This window comes from Dromaius novaehollandiae, chromosome 18, assembly GCF_036370855.1.
Source record: "Dromaius novaehollandiae isolate bDroNov1 chromosome 18, bDroNov1.hap1, whole genome shotgun sequence".
Taxonomy (NCBI): Eukaryota; Metazoa; Chordata; class Aves; order Casuariiformes; family Dromaiidae; genus Dromaius; species Dromaius novaehollandiae.
The window spans coordinates 9,176,968-9,202,063 of NC_088115.1; the positions used below are offsets into that span (position 1 = coordinate 9,176,968).

At 44.7% G+C, this 25,096-nt stretch overlaps 2 protein-coding genes and 1 long non-coding RNA gene across 6 annotated transcripts in view; all 3 read left to right on the forward strand.

The window, feature by feature from the left end:
* The first annotated feature begins 55 nt into the window (after positions 1-55).
* LOC112982628 (uncharacterized) lies at positions 56-6,086 on the forward strand. 2 transcript variants are annotated; one of them, XR_003259017.2, is made up of 2 exons: positions 56-425; positions 741-6,086. It is a non-coding gene; the product is annotated as an uncharacterized LOC112982628 (long non-coding RNA). The 2 variants fall into 2 exon arrangements; XR_010392150.1 differs by having other exon boundaries at positions 56-319.
* Positions 6,087-6,921: 835 nt separating this feature from the next.
* Positions 6,922-14,374, forward strand: SUMO2 (small ubiquitin like modifier 2). The gene is made up of 4 exons (XM_026099001.2): positions 6,922-7,133; positions 8,747-8,878; positions 12,062-12,133; positions 13,711-14,374. The coding sequence occupies exons 1-4, from the start codon at positions 7,113-7,115 to the stop codon at positions 13,771-13,773; spliced, it is 288 nt and encodes a 95-aa protein (XP_025954786.1). The 5' UTR covers positions 6,922-7,112; the 3' UTR covers positions 13,774-14,374.
* Positions 14,375-22,080: 7,706 nt separating this feature from the next.
* Positions 22,081-25,096, forward strand: part of JPT1 (Jupiter microtubule associated homolog 1) — a 34,739-nt gene continuing 31,723 nt past the window's right edge. The window contains exon 1 of one of the 3 annotated variants that reach the window (XM_064522611.1): positions 22,081-22,298. In XM_064522611.1, coding sequence (XP_064378681.1) covers positions 22,243-22,298 — 56 coding nt within the window. In that variant the 5' untranslated portion in view covers positions 22,081-22,242. The remainder of the gene's footprint in view (positions 22,299-25,096) is intronic. The other 2 variants (XR_010392151.1, XM_026098925.2) reach the window with 2 other exon arrangements.

Below are 25,096 nucleotides of genomic sequence, written 5' to 3' on the forward strand. Positions count from 1 at the left end.
GGCGGCGGCCGCGGCCGGGGGAAGGAGCGCGGCGGGTCCCCGCCGGTTTGGGGCAGGCGCCGGGCGCTCGCCCCGGAAGCGCGACCGGGCTCCCAAGGCCCCGTGAGGGGGGCGGCGCGGCCTGTGCTCGGCCGGGCCGGGGAAGCGCTCCTGGCGGGGCCGCCGCGGCGAGGCGGCAGTGGCTGCCCGGGCAGCTGCGGTGCTGCCCCGGCTCCTCCTGCTGCCCGGGGCAGGCTCGGGGTGCGCGGCTCCTGCAGATGACTGCAGCTGGCCCAGCACGGTAGTGAGAGGCAGAAGGCGCCGGAGGCAGCGCGCCAGGGTGAGCCGAGCTGCCCTCCCGCACAGCTCGGGGGCTTTCTGAGGCTCCCCCCCGCGCTGGTGTGTGTAGGTTCCCTGAACCTCGTACCTGCCCCCGGTATTTCGAGGTGGGTGAGGGAAGGAAGCTACCCCGTGTCGCTCTATTCTGTTCTCCTGGCTGATATTTTAAGTGCTATGCGGATGTAATGCAAGGTTTCTCGGCACGTGATGGTTTAGCGATCAGTCAACATTGTTTTTGTATTCACTTCATTGATCTGTTTGCCTTGTAATAAGCAGTTTCTGTTATTTCTTTACACACTTCAAATACTCGCAGATAGATGAGCCTGCAGACTGCGGAAAGCGACGTTCTCCAGAGCAGAGCTGCAGGAGCTCTCAGGCAAGCTCTTTGGTGGCTAATCGATTTCTCTGCCTTATCCCTTCAGGTGGTTCCTGCAGCTTAGAGAAGGGCTGAAACCGAAACATTGATCATAGTAGGCTGGGGAGCAGTGCTGGCAGGTGGAGAAAGAAATCTTCCTTGTGTGCCTTATTCACTTACTCAGGGTCGCAAGAAGTTTTTTCCTTCTGTGCCTGGCAGGGGTCACAGTGGGAGTTAATACCCCTAGAGACTGGGCACAGTTTGCCTGCTGAGACTACTGGAGTTTGACGTGATCAACCCCCTGCTTGCTCTGGAGGCTCAAGTACCAATGGAGCTGAACTTGAGCATACCTTAATAACTTGGTGTGAAAATCACTAACCATGTACTGTTTCTCTCCTTCCATTCTGCTCCCCTTCCTCACTCTGCATACTCCTAACTTTCTGCCTCTTTCTCTAAGAAGCAAACTTGTTCAGTGATATTCTTTTTAAGAAAAATCTTTAAGACTAATGGTACTACCTTGCTAAACTCATAGCTAGAAGAAGCTACCCCCTTTAATACTGGAGCTTAGTGCTTTCCAAAGAGGCTCACTGAGAATTAATTTTTCAAGATAGCTTAAATCATTCACTGTCCTTGTAAGACAAATGCTGCAACACCCTGCTGCTAAATTGCCATTTTTTAAATTTATTGGCTATGGCATCCATCATTTCCAATAAAAGTAAAGCTAGCAGTTATCTTTGGTAAGAGTGTGTTGTGACACTGATCCTGCTGAGAACAGGAAGTGGTGTCCTAAGGTCAGTGAGGAGGGAGGAATGGGGCAGAAGAACTGAAATCTTCAGAAACCTGCTTGAGAATCTAAGACACATCAGTTTTAAGAAAGTTCATCCTTTATTCTGGGTAAGAGTTCTGTATTTTGGGAGAATTTGAGGATGTGTGTGTGTGTGTGTGTGTGTTTCAATCTCTGCTTGTACAGACAGTCAAGTTTACCTACTACCTTGCAAAATGGTACTGCTCTATGCTGAAGACTCTTCAGGATATTAGTGCTGGCGTAATCTAGATCCAAAATATCCTTCAATGTGTTACTAAAATGGCCGCTGATACAAATCAAAACTGGACGTTTGAAAATTCAGCTTAAGTGCTCCTCCGTCACCATTCTTCAAGGGTAGGGTGCTGCTTCTATAACTACATCTGTTTCTGGTGACTGTTAGAAAATTTCTAATTATGTTATCAGCCAGCGTACAGGAGAGCCCACTGCTTCTACGAGCATTGTAATTAAAAGCCACTAATGGATTAAAATAAATACTGTAGAGCTGGCTAACTCTTTTTACTGGAAATCTGAGGCTTGCCTACCAAATGAGATCTTTGCCAGAAGGATGGGAGTTGCTGTTTTTCCTGTAGTGAAGCTAAGCAGTTGTCTCCACCTTAGTTCGTTTGAGTATGAACCATGTATCAACTACGATAGTAGAATCTGCGGCTTTCTTAGGGGCACTTCAGTGCACGGAGCATCCCTGTGTTTGTTCAGTGACTGTGCCACGTGTGTTTTTCTTGTTTCCCTTTTATCCTTTTCTAAACTTAACTCATATCTCTGTGGACCATTCTGTGGGGAGCCACAGCCTTATCCACAGAGAGAAGGAGCAAGAGAAGTGGGTGGTCAGCCTCTACCAGCTATAGCTTACCTTGCCCGATGGCCGTAGAGCATGCCCACTGGTCTCAATGGTCTTATTTTTCTCTTCATCAGCATGGGAAATAGAGTAGTTGATGACCAGGAAGTGGAAGATCTAGAAGTGGGATAGTGTCCTGTTCTGCTCCAGAATCCCATCCTGTACAGAGACGCTAAAAGCTGGTACATAACTATAGCTCTTTGGTCCTCTCTTGCTTTCTGTAAAACCTCCGTTGGCACATATAGTCTGCTGCACTCAGTAGCTAAAAATTAAAATGTCTTTTCATGTCTGCAGCCTCTAATGCCCTTGAGCTGATAAGGAAGGTGGTTGATTCTTGGGAAAGTCAGCCTGGGAATGGTGAGTTTTAGCATGAAATCTTAAACTCCCAGCCCTCCTTTTAATGTTGGCTGGAGGTCTGCATGTATCTAGAAGGGAGCCTTTCATCTGCTCCTTGTCAAAATGGCCTCTGCCTGTCCAGTTCATGCAGTTAAGCAGAACTGGGAACCACTATGTCAGCATGGAACTTCATATTGCTCAGAAAGACTTCAGCGTACAGCCTGTCAGTCCAGCCAAGGAAGGCAAAAAAAAAAAAATTGTCTTGCATTTACTGGGGAGAGGGAGTGGGGAAGAAAGCAAAAAAACAAGGCCTGATGAGGAAGAGAATGAAATTGGAAAACAGGCTTAAAAGCTGTTTTGTGACTTGGGAAAGGGAGAGAAAGATCAACATCATGAACAATGAAGGCACAGAACGGGCAGTGCTCCAGGCAAAATATATGTTCTCTTCCAGGGGCTAAATTAGTGTTAATGAAGAGGAAAGCCTGAATAAGCCACTCAGACCTAAGAGTTCAGGTTGAGAAGGCAAATTTAGTCCTACTTTGTTACTTATGCCTTCAAATAACTGTTTTCTTTCTATTGCATTAAATTAATTGCTAAGTAATATTCGGTTTTGAATGACCTGGAGTTGCTTTTGTAGTCTGGCGCTTGCTGAGGTGAAGTAGCACATGCTCTCTGCTTGCAGCCATGCTAATATCTGAAAAATCTTAATGTTTTAAAATCTGTGTCAAAGGCGATGTATCTGTTCAACACCCATGTACCCTACTCAGATTTCTTCAAAAGAAGGTGGAAAATTAAGCCCAAGTGTTCTGCAAGATCTAGATACATTGTATTTCTTCCTTATAAATCTGCTGTACAAAAATAAAACCGGACATGGAAATATTTATGAAATGGCACATGGAATTTTTTTCCTGGAGATGGAATTTCTCTGGAATTCTCCCTGTGATGCTTCCCCATTCACATCTCTTCAACTCTGTGCCTTAAAGAGGAGGAGCTCTGAGAGACAAAGAGCTTTGCCTTTGCCCCCCTCTGCTGTGGCCTGGACCTTGCAGGACTCGGTCCTTTGTAGTTCACAGTGTGGCTTGTCCCCTGCCGCTTGCTCCGAGTGCTGCTGTCTAGCCTGTTATCTTTGCATTTTTTATCACTCTGTTTATTGTTAGCTCAACTGGATCTCCTGTATAATGTGAGTTTCCCCTGTTGCTATGTAGAAAGAAAAATCCATCCAAATATGAGGTTTGTGAAAAACGGCTCTGTGATTGGGAATCTGTGTAATTGGTGGCAAGGCAGACTATGGTGGTATAGCTGAAACAGGTTTTAGCTTTTTTTGAGCATGTATAATTTCTGCAATGGTACTGAAATCCCATATGTTTTCATAAAATCTGGCTTATTTTCATGTCTCGTTTGAATCAGATTTGTTCTGTTTGTGACGCTGGCCTTAACGTATGTTCAGCTGAACGTCATTCCTGCGTTCAGCTCTTTCAGGCTGCTCTCAGGCAGGCCTTGACCAGTTTCACCCTGCCTCCTCCAAGCCACTCCCAAAGAAATCCTCCTGGACCTGCGGCACACAGGTCTTTGAAAAGGGACGTGGAAGAAGTGGGGAGAGCGCAGGAAAATGAGACCATCAAGCAACATCAGTCTTGTGACGCCCTTCCTCACAGCAGTTGCATCATTTCTATAAATAGAATTTGAGATCCTTTGGGAAATGGCACTTTTGTTTTGTTTTGTAGCGTACCCAGTAAATTTTGAGTCTTGCTTAAATAAGCTGTGTATGAAGTAGAAGAGTAGAGTGGGCTTAAAGATGCTTTATTTCTTTCTTCTCCTGTATAGTCCTGCTTCCCAGTGGTGATAATGGACTTCAGGAGGTAGAAATGGTATTGCCCATTGCTCATGAAAGCTAAAATCAAAGGTGAAGGGAGATTGTAGGAGACTGGTATGCTGCCAGGCTGTGCAAGGAGAATTTCCACAGAATCCTGTAGTATTCTCTAGCCGTAGGTGCTTCTTGCCTGCTGGTAGCTTTAATAAATACAAAAATGATAACATGCATAATTAAATGCAGAGAAACCAGGCAGGATACACTGGTTGGAACACTCTTTTGATGATAAATCAAGGAAAATTACACAGGTAGGAGTGGAAAGAGCAGCTGAAAGGAGTGTTGGTTTGAGCCACAGTTACAATTTGAAACAGTGTCTCAGTTTCCTTTCCTGCCTGGTTCAGACTAATTTCTTGCAGTATGTCTGATTTTTCCAGCCAAATCTCTTGTCCTGTGTTAGGACACAGCCTGGATAGTGCACTACCTTTTTTCTAAAGTAGTTTGGGCCATCTTGTGTTTGATGAGATTGAGCCATATTTGACATGGAATCATAAGGACTCTTGAGAAGGAGTAAAATATTAAAACTGAAAGGTTCTGTGAAACTGTAGATTAGATTTGATCTTTCAGAGTACAGAAGCAGAGGGAAAGATGTTACAATTTATGGGAGCCTAGCCTACAAGGAGACTGTAGAAGATTTCACTACCTGTGTTTTGTGGAAGGAAAGTACAACTCGGTTACGTGGGCCACCTGCAATGCCTCAGGTAGAGCTGCAGCTATAGTTCTCCACTGTGGACTCAGATGAATGTTCAGATTCATCTTCCTGTTCTCAGTGGGTGTTACTCTTCAACTTCCAGACATCTCCATTAAAACCAAGAACTCCTAGCGTCTCAGCACTTAGAAGGGACACACTGCCATGCGAACTAACGTGACAAAAGTCCGAGAAAGGGGACCTGCAGCACGCAGCTGCAGTGCCGGAAGTGAGACAGTCTGAAGTCTGTGTTTCACTAGTAAGTTCAGTTTCTCTTGAGTTGATAGTTCACTACTTCAGTAGTTTATTCTGGACAAATCCAGTCTCGTAACTCCTAAAAGGTGCAGGAGGTGTATTATATGCAGGCGTATTATATGCAGGCCTGAATTTTGTCATGCCAAGCACAGAGGGCCTGCGTGACCATATGGCCACCTCTGCGTTATCATCTGGAGCATATATGCTATGCTGAGGGGTGCTAATGTGACCTGATAGTCCACCTGGTAAACCCATGCCTGAAACATTTACAAGGGTCCATTTGGTGGTGTTTCTTTGGCACCTATGAGCTGTAGAGAAACAGTTACAAATGATGGTGCAGAGGTAATGCTTATACAAGAGAGGCTCAGAAGCAGTTTTTAGGAACCTGTTCAGTGACTGGATCTGAAATGCTTTGAAGTCCCTGGAGTTATACAGAATTTTCTCTCCTGCCCCCTCCAGTGGAGTGAGCTCGAAGGAATCGCTTGAATTAGTAGTATATTCTCCAACTTATGTACTTTATTATCAGATAATTTTTGAAATGCTGCATCATGTCTATAGCCTGTTGAAGAATATGAAAAATAAACCTTGACTGCAACTGTTTTAATTCTATTCACGATGCATTTTACAGCCCCTTTTGGGGAGCACAGGTGTGGTGGGTCTCGGTTCCTTCTGCAGAAAGTGTGCGCGTTTCAGGGCCAACCCGTGCTGAGTGTTCCCGGGGAGGAGAGCCGCAGTGTCAGGACGCACAGCTGACGACTGCAAGCTGGCAACCGTAAATCTCACGACCTGTATGAATCCCGTTTGTAAACTAGGCGCGCGGGGAGGCAACGGCCTTTGAGGGGAGGGTAACAAATGCGGCGGGGGCCACGCGCGGTGGAGGGAAGGTGAGGGAATGGCATGGGCGCGGCAGGGAGCCCACAGCGGAGCGGCGGGAGCTGTGAGGCGTGGGCGAGCGGCGCCCAAGGGGCCGCAGCGCTGAGGGGGCCCTGCGCGGGCGGCCTGGAGGAGCTCGGCCCAGGGCTTTGGGGGCACGAAGCCGGCGGGCTGGAGTCCCGCGGGGGCCTTGCCGGGCCCGGCTCGGGCTGGGCCCCGTGAGGGACACGGGTGGGCCCGCGGCGGGGGGCCCCTCTCGGGGCGGGGGGGGCGCCGCGCGTGGCAGGGCGGCGGCCGGGCCCCGGCGCCGTGGGGGAGGGGCGCGGGGCGCCGCGGCCCGGCGGCCATTTTGAGGAGGACAATACACGCCGCACGGCAGGGCCCGCTGCGCCCGGCGGGCGGGGCGCGCGCACGCAGCGCGGGGAGCCGCCGGGGTGCGCGCACGCTCCGCCTCCCGCCGCCGCGTTATGTAACGGCCGGGGCGCGCGCGCGCTCCCTCCCCCCGCCCTCCCCGCCCCCCCCTCGGCCGCCGGGCCCAATGGGCGGCGGGGCCGCGCCGAGGGGGGCGGGGGAGAGCCCGGCGGACGGGGCGGGCGCGCGCACGCAAGGGGGCAAGGCGCGGCCCCGCGGCAGTGCGTGCGCGCTCCCTTTCCCCCCCTGCCTTCCCCTCTCTCTCTCTCTCCTCTCCTCTCCGCCGCGCTCGGTCGTTTCTTCCCCCCCTTTGTGAGGCGCTCGGAGTGGCCCGGACGTCGCTGACTCGCCATGGCCGACGAGAAGCCCAAGGTGAGGCAGGCGCCCTCCCGCCCCCGCCGCCTCCCTCCCTCCCTCGCCGCCGCCTCACTTCTCCCCTCAGGCGGCGGCGGGAGGCCAGGCCCCGGCCGCGGGCCCGGCCAGCCAACGGCCTCGGCTCGGCCGCGCCGGCTTTGCGCGCCATTTTCCTGCGCACCGCGGCCGCCTTCCCGCCCCGCCGGGGGAGGGGGCCGGGGCCGCGGCCTCCCGGGGCGGGCGGAGGATCCCCGGGGAGGGCGGCGGGGAAGGGGGGAAGAGGGGGCGAATCCGGGCTCCCTTCCCGCCCTCCTCAGGGGGAGAGGCAGGTCCGGAGGCGGTTGCTGCCGTTGCCTTCCTCCTCCTCCTCCTCCTCGTCGCGGGGCCGGATCCGGCCTGCCGTGCGCGGCCGGCGGTGGCGGAGGCGCAGCATCCCCGCTCGCAGCCACCCTTTCCGCGGGGCACTTGCCAGCCCCTTCCCATATGGTGCTGGCAGGAGCGCGCCGGGGCCCTTCCGCCGCGGGCGGGGCGGGCGGGCATCTCTCCCGGCCCCTTTTGTGCTGCCTGTCGCTGCGGTCCCCTCCCCGCGGCTCCCGGGGGGCTCGCGGAGGCAGAGGGGAGCAGCGCGGAGCTGAATTTTCCAACAGCAGGAGTTAAAAAAAATAAAAATAAAAACACACCCCAAAACCACAGCTACAACCTGCAACCAACAAACACCCTGCTGCCGCGTTTTTTTTTTCCTTTTTCTTTTTTTTCTTTTTAAACGGAGTTTGTAGGCTGCAGAAAATAACAAATTCAGGCGGCCCCGGTGCGCCCGGGCCGGGGCCCGGCCCCGCGGCGTGCGGGGATCTGTCACATGGCGGGGACCCGCTCCCCGCCGGCCCCGCCGCTTCTCTGGCCTCGGCCGCTTTTTTTTTTTAAAGCAAATACAGCAGAAAATGCTTTTGGCACCTCCGGAGCGGGCGCTTCCGAGGAACGGGGTGGTGTTGAATCCTCTCTTTGCCTTTCCCTTGGCTCTCTGGATCAGAACATGAGCGAGGAAGTTGGTTCCCTGTAATTTCTGTGTGTGGCTTCTCATGGAAGCGAGAGTATCGGTCTTATTTAGGATTTTTTAAATGTTCTCTGAAAGAGCTTGTTTCTCTTCGGGTTTTGTCACTTTTTCAAAAATAGTCCTTTAAAGTATCTTAAACTTTGCTGGAGAAGCGCTGTAATTAACATGAACAAGTCTGAGATAAAGTGAGAAAGAGACTTGCCAGTGTTTGAACTAAAGTAAATAATTTTATCGCGTTGATAGGAAACTATAACGTTGCATATTTTTGTGCCCTTGACAGAAATAACTTTTTTAATTTGTTGTAGAACAGGGGTAGTAATTGTTCGTTGCTACTTTGCATGTTAAATCAGTCTCAACAGTGGCAACTAATATTGTTAGGGTTTTTATTGGTTTTCTTGTTTTGTTTCAAATTAAAAGCGCTGGCCTTTATTTCCTAATTCAAAGTTTGAAGTTAGTAAACAGCAATAATAACTTTATTTCCTTCTTTTAATGACCTGTTGCACTTTGGTAAAATGTTAACTTCTTGTTTCATACCTCTTAAAAACGTGCTTTTTTTTTTTCTTTCCCCCCCCCTCAACAGGAAGGAGTGAAGACTGAAAACAATGACCACATTAATCTGAAGGTGGCAGGGCAAGATGGGTCTGTGGTGCAGTTTAAGATTAAGAGGCATACACCACTTAGTAAACTAATGAAAGCCTATTGTGAACGACAGGTATGGTTCTTGTATGAACGTTAGCAGAACCGGTGTCTGGGGCAGAGGTGATGTCCACAGAGATGGATGAAGACAGTAGAGTCTTAAAACTGTAAACATGCAAAATGCAAAAGTTTTAACAGAAACTAATTGTGTTGTAGGAACCGTATTGTTCTTGGGGTCTGCTGCAGAATAGACCAATAAGAGTTGTGGTAGGAAGCAGGTAAAATAAGTGATCAGTTGTTATCTTTGTGAAATTTGCCTTATAGCTCTAGGCTGTTGGTAGGCTACTGTTGCTCTACTCCCCAAAAATATCAGTATGGAAATGATGGGATAGGAGCCTGCAGTATGAAATTAGGATGGACAGTTGGATGATAATCAGAGGTATTTTTATAATGCAGAGTAAGTTCTTGGTCTGATTGTGAACTTCTGATTTATTAGCTTAACATTATTGTATTAAGGTGAGAGAGTATCAGTGAGTGTTTCAGAGTTTAAAGGTGTCTAATGGCAGGCTTGGGAAGGAACTTGTACATGTAATGATGATTTTTTTTTTTTCTCTTGTGGCCTAGTTGTCAAATTGATCCTCTGAGGGACAAAAAATGTATTTTGCTAGCATGGGGCAACTGCAGCCAGTCTACTAGCTTACAGGTAGCTCTTGCAAGAAGTTTTGAACATACCTGTGGAAGAATAATGTTATTTAACGCTTTCTCCTGAAGCAGTTGATCAGGAAAACTTTGTCTATGCTGCTGTCCAGGAATTTTTTTTATGAATGTCTGCTTTTAAAATTTGCTGCCTCTACAGGCCCAAAGTGTTTGAGATTGGGGAATTCTGATTTGTTTGTTTATTCAGTGATACTACTGAACGGTATAAAATGCCTTTAGACTGAGGTTACTATTTCACAACAAAGATGAAATCTAATTCATACACATAATGATAAAACCTCTTCACTTTGCCTTTTGCCCACAATAGTATAGCAATACAAATAAAAACAGGGTAGATTAACTCTTACTGATTATGTTTTGTATAGGTGTTCTGGACATACATTAGCGAATGTTTGAGGCACTGGGATCACTTTTTCTATCTCCACCCAATATTGATTCATGTTACATTATGTAAATCGCTGCATGTTGCTTTTCCCAAGCATAAAGTGCAGGTGTATCTCTCTTTTGGGGAGTTTGAGGCTTGGTTAATTGTTTGTAAAGTTCTGGAAAAGGTTATAAGAGAGATACCATTTATACTTCAGTCACTTGAATGGAAACCAAAGTAAGGTTTTAAGACTTTTCATCCAAATTTCTGTTCTGTTAGAAAAAAATGTTGTGTTAACTTAAAAAAAATCATTTAAATGGGAGGCATTTTTTTCTGATGTGGGTTTTAAATAATTAGACTTCTAAAGGATATTTCTGTGGAGGTGGACTCTTTTTAAATTTTGTTTCAAAGGTGTTTAATACTCAAACTTTATTTGAAATCATTTGTACTGACTGTCTCTAAAAGTTAGGTTTTTGCTCATGTTCCAAATGAGGCATACCCTATCTTAAAAATCCGCAAGATGCGGACTGTAGATCTAATTTTAGAGAGGTGGAAGCTGCATACAGTAGAGAACTTAACAGTTTTAAAGAGTGAAAATCGTATATTACCTCTAGTAGAACTAAAATGGAAGTTAATAAACCTTGGGATGTTTGGATTATCAGGACATATAAATATAATTATTGTAAGTGGGAAAAGATGATCAATTGAACATACTCAATTTTCTTGTGAATGCTAATCTCACCAAGATACAGTTTTTCAGTACGGTCCTAGCTAACATTTATTCAGCTCATAAAGTTGTCAAGAACCTGCAAAAAAATAACACTTTCAGAAAGAGAAATACATATTTTAAGAAACACAACGTCTGAGAAGGCAGCTCAAACTAAATGTTGCTGTGCAAAAATGTGTTGCTGCCATGACACTGAGACACATGGTTTTCTTAAACAAGATGATGTTCTAAGTGAACATAGCAGAATCAGAGTCACACTGGAGAAGGCATTTTGCTGTGAACTTTGAAGTCTTAGCAAAAAGTTTACTCATCAGAATATTCTTTATTAAAACATTTCTCCTGATAAATCCACTTCTCAAAAGAATAATTACTATGCTAAGTTTTCTTTTGTGTGTAACATTTGCTTTTGTCTAGGTATAAATGGGGACTTCTTTTTCTATTCAGATATGCCAAAGCAGCACCATCCATACGTTGGATTTACTTCAAAACCAAGTACTCTTACTGTATGTTTAGATATTTTGTAGAAACAGTAGATAGAACTGCAAGAAAGTAAACATGGAAGGATTTTGGCTCTCTTCCTGGTTGTGTCCTCAAATTTCATTCTTGTTTTGTAGAGTTTAGTGTACTATGAAGTATCTTTGAAAACTAATGTGAATTTTTAAGCTTATCTTAGTACATGGGTTTATTGCTCCTCAGCTATCTCTTTGAATCTGTCAGCTCAAGTGAGAATGAAAAGTAGTATTTTGGGGGATGGAAGAGGTCAGCAAAATGAGTAGTGAGCGTGACAGAAACTTTTGATATGCTGTAGTACTCTTTTGATAGTTTATTTCTGGAATTAGAAGATCCCTTTAACTTCTTGGAAAGTTCACTTCAGCTATGTATAGAAAAACTTATAGCATTGGTTTCCTATTCATATGTGTTTAAGTTCAAAAAGTTATCATTAGCTACTGCTTGTTAATCCAGACTAATAGATGGTGGTTGCATTTCTAGGGGAAAAAAAAAAAGTTTGATAATATGTTTGCTTTGGGGGAAAATCAGAAAGACGTGCTGAATATTACTGCTTGTTGACATTTCTCATCCAAAGTGTTACGTACAGTTTTAAGTGAATTATTTAATATTAAAAATTATTACAAGAATCTTGTTGGTTTTGGCCTTTGGGGTGGGATTTGTGTACTAGAAATCCTTTTATTTTAACTTACAGTCAGTGGGGGCACTGTTGCTTCTCTTAGTAATTGGACACATTGCAACTTTTAATACAAAACAGATTGCAAGGATTTGTAGTGAAATGCCTCATAGTCAGTGCATGAGGGGAATATGAAAACTATATAATGAATTATGAATGGTGGCTTTTAATGTGATCATGGTACAATTCCAGTGACAAGTTGAAGAGAAAACTAGTGAGTATTTTTACACAAGACTTACTTCCCTTTATGTTACTTCTCTTTGTCTAGGGGTTGTCAATGAGGCAAATCAGATTCCGGTTCGATGGGCAGCCAATTAATGAAACAGACACACCTGCACAGGTAAACAAACAGAAGCAAATCTTAAAACTATACTTGAAGTTTACTGCAGGAATTGATGCTTCTGTTTAATATGAAATATTTGTGTAATCACATAGACTAGTAATAAAACCTGATTTTTAAAAAAAATATATAATTTGGGGGGCTAATAACTAGTTTAGAGCTATTAGAAATGGATTCTAAGATTTCTTTTGTACTTGGGTAATAAGTCTGAATCACTATAATAACAAAATAAGAAAATGAAGTACAGTGTCAGCAGATGGTGAACCATGTACGAGTGTTGCTTTATTGATTCATGACTCTTGAGATAAGAATTTGTAAGGTAAGAACTGTGTTTTTCCGAAGTAATGGCTTTATGTTTCATAAAAATTTGCCAGGGTATCAACAGCAGTTCAGTTTGTAAGCTTGCATGTTGTAATAAGGAAGTCATTTTCCGTTATTTCTAATTTGAAGCTGTGTTTCAGGCATAAAATTGCTGAATATTGGGAAGCTTGGGTTGTCTGTCTGTAATCTGGTTAAAACAAAGGTCATTCTAATAACCAAATGGTATGCTCTGGCTCTGAGATTTTTTTCTATACTATCCTATCCTATTTAAACAACCATTCCAAGTGGCACTGATTTGTATGCTTTTAGAAACACTCCACATAAAATAAGGAACTTTTTTGTTTTTACAAGTTTTATAGAAGATCTGTGCTTTCTAAGCAGGTGCTCCTAAGAATATGCCTCTTACAACAGCAATCCACACAATTTTTAATTAAAAGTACTAAAAATTAGACAACAGGCTGTTTTTCTCTCCATCTGTGTTAGGTTGAAGCTAAGGATCAGTTATTTATAGCTGCAGTAAATGCCATAGACCAGTTTGATATCCTGGAGCAGAAATTGAGACTGTTTAGAAATACAGCTCACATACATTAGTTACAGCAACTCTTTCAATCTTGGTACAGATTTGGACAGCAGGTAACATTAACATGCCAGGAGTATCGATTGCAAAACTTACTGTGAAAAAGAGACTTGTAGTAATAAAGTATTGTCTTCATCACTGGCAGTTTGTTACATCGTTGACCATATAACGTGCCTGAAATGGCCTTTAAATTTTGTGCTTGCTGATCCTCTGTTTTGCTGCCTGGTTGGGTTAGGGGCCTTAGTTATAGTCTGCTTTCTTTAGTGCTGTAGCTTGAAGCCATTTGCACATTTGAACAACAAAGTGGAATTGTGGCAATGTTCTAAGGTAAACTGTGGAAGTAAATAGGAGAAAAAGGATGCAGTAGCGAAGTAGGCAAGAGAATTACAACATTGTGATGTCTGACCTTTTCCACAGGAGTCACATAATGCTCAGTGAAGTTGCATACTAGAATTCATTCTAGGACCACAGTTACCCACTAGGGTGTTCTTCACATCATTTCTTTACTTTTGAGTTATGTTGAAGTAGCTTAATTGTGCAAAGTGATGATGGAGGGAGGTGGCGCTGGCTGGTTAAATTGTGTAAAAGGTAGAGATGAAGACAGGAAATATAAGAACTATCCAGCCTATGGTAGATATCTGAGAGGAGTTGAAAGCCTTTTTTCTCTTTTCTGCTATAGTTGGAAATGGAGGATGAAGATACAATTGATGTGTTCCAGCAGCAAACAGGAGGAGTTTACTAAAAATAAAAATTAAAAAAAAGAACCTGCTACTTTCCTCTCCAGAACTGTGCTCCCACAGGCGACACATTCACAATTAGAAAAATGAGACTTGGTTCAGCCACATCCTGACTACTGCAGTATAGTTTTCTCTCTTCTCTCTCTGATTTTTTTTTCCTTTTCCTTCTATTGTACATAAAGTAACTGGTGTATGTGCACAGACATAATGCATATTTTTTTTAACTAAATGGCCAATGGTATGTTTTGATCAACATTTAATGGAGATGGGGTGGGAAAACAAACTGGTTCTGTGAAAATGCCCCTTTCTCCATTAGTGGCATGCTCCTTCTACTTTTATCTTTATATTCCAGTAAGTTATTTTGCTCTCACTGTTTAAAAACAAAAACCTTGCATACCTTGTTTGATTGGATAATTTCAATGTTTTTCTTTTATCATTGTAAAACCAAGGACAATTTTATAACTTTTTTGTACGTAGCTGTTACATGTAGAGCAATCTCTGTCTAAGTAGGGGTAAATTACTCTTTAAAAAAAAAAAAAAATCCTAGATAGTTTTCCCTTCAAGTAAAGCGTCTTGTTGTTTAAATAAACTTCTTGTTTAAAATAATCAGTTTTCTTTATTTTTCTGTAGAGTAACAGTATTCAGCACTTGTAGTTCTTTCTCTGCAGCACCTTATGCTCTTTAATTCTCAGAGTTCTCTATGTGGTAAGTAAATAAGCATAATCCCCTTTTACAGTGGGGAGATTGTCAGAAATTGAAAGGCTTCCTTGAGACCTCTCAGTCAGTCAACAGTTGAACTAGGAATAGAAGTCCGTTTTCTCTTCTTTTGATTTGTGTGTATGTTCTGTTAAGCCAAAAATGTTTGACTAGGCAAACTGCAAAATACTGGACTATTTACTTACGGCTTTGGGTTGAGCTCTTTTTGTCAGTTTTTAATAGAAACATCAATGTTGTTGTTATAATAGCTTATTTAAAACTCTGTATTTGAATGCTTTTTGATGTAAACATTAAGTTATAAAGAACAAATCATTTTGCTAAGCATTCAATTTTCCATGCTATCAAATGAGAGATGCTTGAAAGTGTAAAGCAAAAATAAAAAATGGAGTTCTCTTTTTGGCTGTATTCAACTATGGTGATGAAGATACCAAACTCTGCTTTACCATTGTGCGGTTCCTGAATGAAAGGGGAAGAGGCTGCCTCCCTAGAAGTACTGAAGGGAGCTGATGACAATGATGTTTTTCATGAGTCTTTTCCACAAGGCTGTTGTTTTTGAGTTGTCTCATGGGGAAGTTTAGGGGTTGCACTAAAATCCATGATGTTCATGAAAGATTATACAGCTGTCTACCCAACAGCCCCAAACCATTCTCTGATTTCCTAGGAATGTTCTAAGGTTTTGTGGTAGTTGCAGTAAGTTAATGCTCTTTTAGATATTAACCAGTTAGCAGAGCTCCCTTTTTGGTGGTAGTTTTTGCAATAGTTAATTCAAGAGGTGATTATTATATGCTAGGCCTTTGCCTGCTAGATCTGGAAATGCTTTCACTTTGTGCACAATGATGTGTCTTTGCATTTAGATGATGGGCATTAGTCTGTTTGACTTCTGTCACAACTTTGATAACACACTTGATATCATGTTAATTGCATCTAATGTAGATATTAGAAGATGTGGTTTTGCACTTGATTTTGACTGTGCAGCTGAAGGATGTAATTTGTTGTATGCTGTTTGTGTGTGTGTTTTTTTTATATATACATAATTTTAGGGAATGCCACTGCTAAGCAGATTATTTCTTATTCTGGTATACATCTTCTAGACTTCCGTGCTGTGTTGCAAGGTTGGAATTGCTTCTAGTGAACCAATGTTTTCGTATCCAGAACCACAAAGGCAAGGAAAATTTTTCTTTTAAAAAAGGTATATATTTCAACACCTTAGTTCCTTCCTAATTTCGTAGGTTAGATATGGAGCACATTCCTCTCTGGCTTTAGAATCTCTGGCTTTCAACCTGGCTAGATTTCTGGTAACAATTTATAGAATTCTTTCAACTTGATATCATGCCAAGACTTCTCCCAGGAGAAAGTTGTCTTTATTCAGCCAAAAAAAAAAAAAAAAGATGTTTGGACTTGCTTTAGTTTCTGAAGAAAGGGTGAGGTCATCTTAAATATAGCTTTATTCGGCCCAAGTTCAGACTGTGGAGCTCAAAACTCCCTGTTGTATCTTGCCTACTATTTTCTCTTTCCTGAAGCAATATAAGTAAAAATGCCAGGTATTGAACAGCATGCTTTCAAAAACAATGTCTTCATTTTATGAAGTAGTACAGTGGTGCTTCATCTGTCATGAACTTATGTGCAGGATTCTTGTAATACAATGTCCTGCAAACAAAATTAGACCATCTAGCATGAATTTTGACTCGCTTACCAAAATTCCCGGGGAATGGGTGGGGGGGGAACATAAGGTTTCTGAACGAATAAATTGATGCAGCAGCTTTGAAAATATTCCTTAATTCATCATAAGCTGAAATTTTCTTTAGCATTTAGCAACAGGCTATTAAACCAAAAAAAGAAGGGATATTGAGCAGTTAACCTAAATTTCTCCTTTTCTGACATTTTTTGCTATTCAGCTGAGCTTGCTCCTGATATCCTTGAAATAGTTCCTCTAACAGTACTGAATGATGTTTATGTAAGATGGCTACTGCAACCAAAAACTGATAAAAGTGGCCTTTTCCAATAGATGGTTTCTTGATTAGATAAAATCAAGAAACCGTTTCAAAGAACTTAATTGACTTCATTCAAGAGCCTCAAACATTTAGTTCCCATTAGTCTAGCAAACGTATTCTGATGAATAACATATCTGTTCACACGGCCATGTAGAAATACTAACTTGTTTTTCTTTTCAAAACAGTTTTTAGAATTTTTTCTTCTGTAGCTTTGCATATATTCTCCTTATGACACAATTTTCTTTGTAGCTTGCCAGTACTACGTTGCTTAGAGAATTTACCTGTTGACTCCTGTTTGCTGGGACCTAAGTAATTTTCATGTTACTTGGCTATGAAAACTATTGCTAGTGATGATTCAGAAGTGGTATGAAGTATAGGGTTATAAATTGTTAGTTTGTATCAAATGTATTTTGGCGCTCATTTAGTTGTTTGGCCTGTTCTAATTTCTAACGGTTCCCGTGTTTACACTAGTAGCCTAATGGACTACTAGAATCCACATGTGAGAGGATAAAGAACGAGCCAATGAGTTCTTGTTGTGCTCGTCGACAAGTCCTTCATGCTTATTAAACAGCTGGAATCTTCCAGAGCCTGGGCAAATCGATTTATTACCCACAAATTTCAACTAACGTATTCTAAAGTGATTGTCATGTAACTTATGCCCAAAGCTTTTATTCTTCTCGTAATTTTTAAATGAAGAAACTGGAATAGGACATGATACAATGCTCTAGCAGATTCTTGTGGCTGATGGGACCTTGCCTTTAGCGTATGCTTTAGCTCCTCAAACGCTTGCAGTTTCAGTTGTGAAATGGGCTCAAACTTATCTATGTTTTCCTGTTATTTAAAAAGATGTAACCAACATTTTCAGAGACAGATACTTAAAGTAAGACATTTTCATTCATGTACAGGGAGAACAATGACAAATTGAAAGAACAGCTGGTGCCAGTGGAACCCCTCCTCAATTAACACCTGAAAATCAGATGGGGATAATATGCATTCAAAAGGGCTGTTGTGAGGATGAGTATTAAATGGTTTGAGATGCTGATTCAGAGGTGGTTCTAGAAGTACTAAGTACCATACCGTGCTTGACAGAATGTTCTGAAATGGAATATGCTAATCTAGTAAAAGTGTAAGGAGATACTCCAAGTGGTAACATGAGAGAGATTCTTGTACTGGCATATGGAGATATTCTTGACAAAAGAAAAATTGCTGAAGTAGTACAAAATAACTGCTGCTACGAGATAAGTACAATATCAAAACATACGCAACATCTCTGCAAGGTTTTGGTCAAACCAGATTGTTTTCTTACAAGAATATTCCTTTCTAACACCTTCACTTCACTACTTCCGAGTCAGACAATGTAATGTAAGTACTCCCATTATGTCTGCATACTGGTTCTATTGTGCCCATTACTGCAACATTAATGAAAAGGTATAATGTGACTGGCTCAAAGAAATAATACTTTCTGTGCTTCATCCAGTTGGAAACAATTAAATTTCTAAGGAATAGCAATTTGTTTTCAAAGCTGAAAATGAAAAAGTAGGTGCTTCCTTGATGTTCATCTATTAAATTGAAAGTGAACAATAAATTGTCACCTCTTCTCAGCATATTTGTATCAGCTGGTGTGATAGGGTGTTCTGGAGTAATGAAACGAAATAATTTAAAAGCATTTAAATAACTTGCATTATTTTTAATCGTATTGCCATTGTGATCTCATACATTTCAGTGTATGTGTTACTGAGATTTGTTTGCTCCAGCTGTTAACTAGTTGCCAAACTGAGTCTGTTCTGATCAGTGAATAATTTAATCCTCTAGTTTATCTTGCTTTTGTACTTAGTGTCAGAATGGATTGGTGGTACAGCACTTCTCCCTAGTGGTTAGGATGTAGAAATGTGAGGATGAGCAGAGGATGGAAGACTGGGGTTTGATCCCTGTTTTTGTCTTTTAGTTGGTCTGAACCAAGATACTTCTGAGTCCTGGTTTCTTCACTAGTAGCATGGGGTTCATGCTTTCACTCTAACACGGGGGTGCTGGAAGGTCTAGCTGATGCTTATGAAATGGTTTGAGACCCTTTGAGAGGAAGAGTTTTCCCCTACCCCTGAAGAGTCTCAGTTTATGCAGAAGGGATCAAATGAATGAGGAAGATCATGTGAGTAGGAGAGATGACTGGTGATGCTACAAAAGAAGTGGCTCACTATCAGGAGAGATCCTAGAAATAATGAAGGTTAGTGGAATGCTGCAGGGACACAGCACAAGTGTATTAGTTGGCTGAGAGTTGCAGTGGGAATTGTGACTAAGGGAAGAGTTGTGGGTTTTGACAAGGGATTAATCCTGGTATAAGGGTGACTGGAGCCCTGGGGAAGGAGGAGGGTTGTGTAGGAGCCCAAAGTAGTAAGGTATGAAATAGATTATTGCTCCTTAGTAAAGAAGTAATCTCCAGGGGGTTGTTGGGGCACAGGGCACCGTTTGTGAAGGATTTTGAGCTGTTTGAAGTAGACTGGATGCTGAAACAGAGAATCTAAGCCACAGATCTCAGTAAAGCAGATCTGTTGCCCTGAAATGCTCTTGGAGCATCATTTGCTTAAGAAAACTTCATAGTTCAACCAAACTTGGAAAAAACAAAAGTAGGATGAAAGGAGCTCCTTGAGGACTGTGTTGAGATATTGACTTCCCCTTCTAGTGATACCTTCGTTTTATCACTAAAGTAACAATGCGTTGGAATACTCTGGCAGACTTGGCAATGCTGGAAGCCCAGACCAGAACAGCAGCAAGACTTGGCCATTCTGCTTTTTATGCTGCGAACAACTATGTCTGTGCAGCTTTGAGAAAAGTCTTAATACTGTGATTCATGCATCTTTCCCACAGCTATAGCTTACTTTCTACATCTTTAGATAAGTTCATTACAGAGGTACGAAAGCAAACTGCTGCAACTCCTGCAAAATACAGCATCAGTTTGGTAGGACAGACTGCTGAGCCTGTAGTATACCAGTCTTCCACTGAACTTAAACTACACTTCACTTGAGATGATAAAGTCTTTGGCAGCTCAGAATCCAGCCGTAACAGAGGCTAATAGCTTAGACTTGCTTTCTGCCTTCAACTGTGAGTGACTTAAGGGAAGAACTTATCAGAGGAGACAAGACTGAGTCAAAACCTCTTTTGTACTATGCACTTGGGATAAAGAAAGAACGCCCTTTGACTGAACCATAAATAGCAGAGAGACTGATGGCTTGAAGAAGAAACCCTTGGTCATGGGAGGATCATCAAGCTGAGGCTTTTCTCATGCCAATGGTATCTTTCCTTGCCTAACCCTGATATATATTTCCTGGACTGTTGTTCAGACTTACAGATGCTTTTTGCATTCATTGCAGGGCGAGTTTCAACAACAGGTGGAATTGTTTGGTGTCTGAGGTTTTCAGACAGCTGCTAAGAGCTGTTCTGGTCAACTGTCATCATCCTGGGAAGGATCACAAACCTAGTTTCTGTAGCGATCTTCACAAACCCCTTGATCTTGTTATGGGTAAATAATTGGCAAAGGAGCTTTTGTTTAAAGATTATCCTGCAGTCAGGACTGTCTCAGTACCTCAGAGATCAGATGTGGTCCCTAGGAAATGCTAAGGCTTTAGAGCTATAAAGCTGCATTTTAAAACTAGCTTTGTAAGAAGGAGTGAGTTTTTCTTCATCTTGGAAAAAAAAAATGGCTCCGTATGTCTCAGGGGTAGAACAGTGTTCAAACTTCAGTCAAATGCTGTGGATTTGATTAAAAAGCATTTAGATGAGAAAATATTCTTGAAAGTTCCCGAGAGAGTAGATGCTTACCTGTATGCAAGTAGGTATCATTTGACTTCTTAATGCCCAAGCCCAAGGGATGATAGAATTAAAACAGCAGTGTCATGTTGCTTAAAACTTCCCTTTAATCTACCTTTAAAAAGATTTGATGTGACAAAGAATTCCCTGGGGATCTAAATAGTGGTTGTTGTGTGTGTGTTTTTCTTTTTTCTTTTTTTTTTTAAAAAAACACAAGGTAGTTTTTATAGGTCCTGTGTTTGTGTAGTGTTAGCAATTAAAATCTTTCCTGAGCCATGTTAATATTAGGGCTGGTGATAATTCAGACACTTTACCTCAGTTGAGGTTGTTCAAGGACATAAATAACTTTCCAAGCACAAAATGAACTATTTTCTGGAGAGAAGTGTTTTGGTGTTATTGATGCAAATTGGGAGGGGTGGCTAGGATGGCCCAAATGGCATTCTTTCCCTTCCTCCTCTCACCACTTTATGCAGGTACTAATTAGAATAACACCTTCAGTGGGAGGTCCTGACTCCTTAGCTTTGCGGTAGAAGTTGTGGAGGTAGGGAAGCATCTGTGTGTCTGCGAAAGTTGTTAGGAGTTCAGGATGCTCCTCAGTTACCAAGTCAAATGTAGATTTGATGCAGATAAATTACCAAATGTTGATGGTTGGCCTATGTAATATGTTAGTTTTGTGCTAATACTTAGTGGACGGATCCATAGCAAACAAGCATTCCACCTCATGCCTTTAAGATGCAGAGGAGAGGTTTTGCTGGGGTGATATGGGACTCCACCTGCCATGTATTTTTTTTGTTTTGGAATAATCCAGTGCTCCACTGTCCAATAACTGTTATTACCTCTAGCTGTTAATACCTGTTATTAAGACCGATGTTGCCTGTGACCTGACTCCCCATGAAAAGGCACTGTAGGGATCAACCTACTGATGAAGCAGCGAGGTTGTTGTTTGATATTGCAGGTTATCTTATTGCACCACAGTGTTCTGCTTTGAGGTGACAGCATTTCACACGGTCCCTCTTGTAACAACACAGCGTGTTTTTGCAGACCGCTGTTCCTGCAGCGTTGGGCAACGCCACTGCTTTGAGGTGGCTCTGGGGCAGGAGACAGGGCCAGCGTGTGCCAACCCAGGACTGGGGCACTGGGGCTTCGCCACATCACAGCCTACTCCCGTGGCGGCCTGGTGCGGACACCTGCCGCCTTGTAAAGGTTTTATCCATGCTCTGAGGCAACGTCTGTGCCCGGGCCGGCCGGTCACCTCCTGGCGTGGCCATAGCTTTGAGGTGCGGGGTGGTGGCTCATGGGAGGGTGCCCTGGCTGGGTGCCGTGTGGTTCCTGAGGTGTTGCCCTCATGGGTGTCAGGGCCGGGGGGTGTGGCAGGGGATGGCGTTGGGGTGAGGAGTGGCACGGTGTGGCCCGGGGGGCTGCCCAGGAAGGCGGGGGGGGGGGAATGGCAGCTGCCCGTCCTCCTTGTCACACCTCCCCTCCCTGAGGGACCCTCACAAGGGAAACGCCACCGGCACTTTTGTCTCGCCTCATGTGCGGCTAAGCCAATCGGACCTCGCCCTAGGTGAGTGACAGCTCCTCTCGCCAATCAACAACAAAGGGCGCCGGCGCCCCGGCGCAGCCAATCACGACCGAGCAGACGTATTTCTTCACCAACGAGGCTTCACGGATCGGGCAAGGCGGAAAGGAATAGAGTGTGAGGCGGGCCAAAGAGCAGAGTGGCGGGCCTCGGACCAATAGGTATCCGGGATCTGGTTTGAACCGTCCAATGATTTGCTCACGAGGGGGCGGGCCCTAAGATGGGTATAAAAGGCGTGGCCGGTGCGGGCGGCGGCTGCAGTTGTCACCGGCAGCAGCAGAGGCAGGGCGAGAAGGGGGAAGGTGCTCTGGTCCCGGGACCGTCACTCCCCGCCGGCCTTTAACGGAGCCCTTTCCCCTCCCTCCGTCTCCTCCATCCCTGCCGCCATGACCACCACGACCACCTTCTCGGGCATGGACCCCAGTGGCAGGAACAGCTCCAGGTCCGGCGGGGCGGCGCTCGGTGGCCGTTGGGACCGTTAGGGCGGCGGGGCCGGGGGCGCTCGCGGCGGGGCTGTCACTGCCCTTGGCCTCAGGCCCCAGGGGCGCGGAGGGGGCTGCCCAGAGCGACCCTTGGCGTGGCGGAGGGAGCCGCGGGCGCGGGGCGGTGCTGGGGGAGGCCGGCGGGCTCGAGGCTCCGGCCGGGGTTTGGGGCGCCTTGCTCGCCGTTCGCCGGCCGCGCGGGGCGGGCTGGCAGGAGGCGGCGGCGGGCCGCACCCACCCGGGGGCAGCGGGCTGCCTTTGGGCTCGGCGAGAGTCAGCTGCGCGGCCGGGGGAGGGGCGGGGGGGGGGACGACGGACAGGCCGTGTCCTGCCGCAGCTGCTGGGGGGGGCGGGTGGCGGGCTGCGGGGGTGGGAGCTCGCTGGACCCACCCCGGGTTGCTGGGGTTTGTGTGCGCGTCTCTGCCTCTTCCTAACAAAGAAGGGAGGCGACTCCCTCCCTCCCTCGCTGCGCAGCCACGCAGCCAGATCGCACCCGGGGGGCCCCTGCGCCCCCATCGCCGTGCTCTCCCCCCTGCCCACCCCCTTCTCCCGTGTCCGGCTGGTGGGAGTTTACCCCTCGGCTCGGCGGAGCGGTCCCCGAGGCTTTCGCATACTGGGTGGGGCTGGAGCGGGCTCCATTGTCTCTCCTCGGTGGCCTCGCTACCTGCTAACTTTAACGAGAGGCAGCGGATCCGCCTGCGGGGCCGCCGCGTCGGGGCTCGGCCCAAAGACCATTGGCCGCGCGTGGCCGTGACTTGGCGGGCGGCCGCTCCGCCGCGGTCCGCGGTGTCCGTTTTGTTAAGCTCCTTGTGTACTGCTGCTTTAAGGGGATTACCGGCGGCGCGAGGGAGCATGCTCGGGGCGGGGGGCCTCGCGGCGCCCGGGCTCCGCAGCCTCGCGGCGGGGGGACTCGGGGGAGCCGGGTCTTTTTTTTGGGGGGGGTGGGATGGAGGAGCTGGCGAGAGCTGCGGGAGCGCTGCGGGGCGGGGGCAGGTGCGAGGGCACAAGGGCGCTGCGCTGGAGGAAGCCGCCGGCTCTCTAGAAACAAAGACAACTTGACAAGTGCGTCTGGAAGAGATGCACCGTGTTTCTTCTGTCACTCACAGTTCTAGTGAGCATTGCGGTAGGAATAGCTGGCCTGGAGGGGCTTATGCTCCACCTCAAGCCCTCCTGTCTCTTTTTTCAGGGAGATTTTTGTCCTGACAAAGCAGATGCTTCCTGTTTGCTTTTAGCTTTTTATTATTATTTAATCTTTGCAACAGGGATGCTTCCTGGATGGAGCTGTGGATGGGTTTTCAGTACATATCGCTAGGTATCAGGTGCACAGGTGCAATTTTAAGAGCACTTCTTTGCTTGAAGTGCTAACTGTTACTTCGATGGAAGCACATTACAACAGCCCAAGCTAGGGAGAGGTCCCTAATAAAATCTGTCAGCCTTTAGCTGGGCTTAGCAAGAACGATTATTTGTATTTAACAGTATGTGACTGATTTTTTTTTTTTTTTTTCTTCAGTTGCCTTTTCTCTTAATTTCATTGAGACTATCTGTGGAAACCATTGGGATGTCAAAGTACTGGTTTCACTGCTCTGGTAAAATAAAAATGATGTAAATTGTGTGAGCAAGCCCTCTTTTGAGCACACTGCTCTTCAGACTAGTAAATGCAACAGATGTGACTAAGAATATCAGCCTTCTGTAGAAGGACACTTCTTCTGGGGAAAAATGTAATGGAGTAATTCAACCCCATTGTACCACATCCCTTATTTCAGAAAGGAGGAGAAGCAAGTCAGCAAAAATGCTCTAGGATTTTTTAAATGTGTTATGCAGACTACTGGGATCCTCCCACTAGATTCTGAGCATTACAAATTAGATCTTTGGAGAGGAATTTTGTAAGAAAAAGTATTTTGATAGTTAAATAACACTGAACACCCATGTAAAACAACCCTGTGGGTTTTGCTTGCTGCTGTATTTTTTGAGTTTGGCAGGCTAGAAAAGTGTTTTTCTTTAAGATTTTGGGTTTTTGTGTGGTTTTTTTTTTTTCTCCTCTCAAATGCAGTGGGCACAAAGCCTCAAAAAACCTGAATACCATTACCAATGGTGATAAAACTGTAAAATCAGACTTGTTCTTTGAGTTGAAGTAGTGGGTTTGAGGTCTAAATGAGCTACAATTTTCTACTGTGGAGTTGTAACCTTTTATTGTTTTTGGTTTGTTTGTTTTTTTTTTTTTTGAAAGGTGAGGAAATTTACCCCTTCCCTAGCTTGTTTTGGACTTATTTGAAAGCACTGCATGCCTTGGATGCATGATTCTGTTGGTATGCTCATATCTCTCTGAGAGCTGTGATAGTGTTCATACAGTCCTATGAATTATTATTCTCCTGGCTATTCTCTGGCTTCACCAGCTAACGTGTCAGCCTTAAAAAGATCTCGTGCTTAAGAAAACAAGGTTTGAAGGAATTTACTTTTCAAGAACTTGTTTTGGTATTGTCTTAGTTGATTTCTGTAAGTTGAAGAATAAACCATAATGTAGCTCGTTAAGTATGAGATAGACGTTTGTAGCTATCTAATAGAAGATCACTGCTAGATTTATGTTTTATTTCTGGAGCTTTGTACATATGCCTCTCCTTATGAGCTCTAAAACAGCTTAAAGCTGTTTAATTGCACTTTTCAAATTCAGTCCAGTAACATGCTGCAGACTTAAGGGTTTTTCAGATGAAACAGATTTAGACAGAGGCTGGAGCCCAGACATCAGTGGTGCAACCAGTAT

Coding starts and splice junctions, on each gene's coding strand:
- SUMO2 (XM_026099001.2), top strand. CDS start 7,113: ATGGCCGACGAGAAGCCCAAG. Junction 7,134..8,746: donor TGGCCGACGAGAAGCCCAAG/GTGAGGCAGGCG, acceptor CCCCCTCAACAG/GAAGGAGTGAAGACTGAAAA. Junction 12,134..13,710: donor AAACAGACACACCTGCACAG/GTAAACAAACAG, acceptor TTTCTGCTATAG/TTGGAAATGGAGGATGAAGA.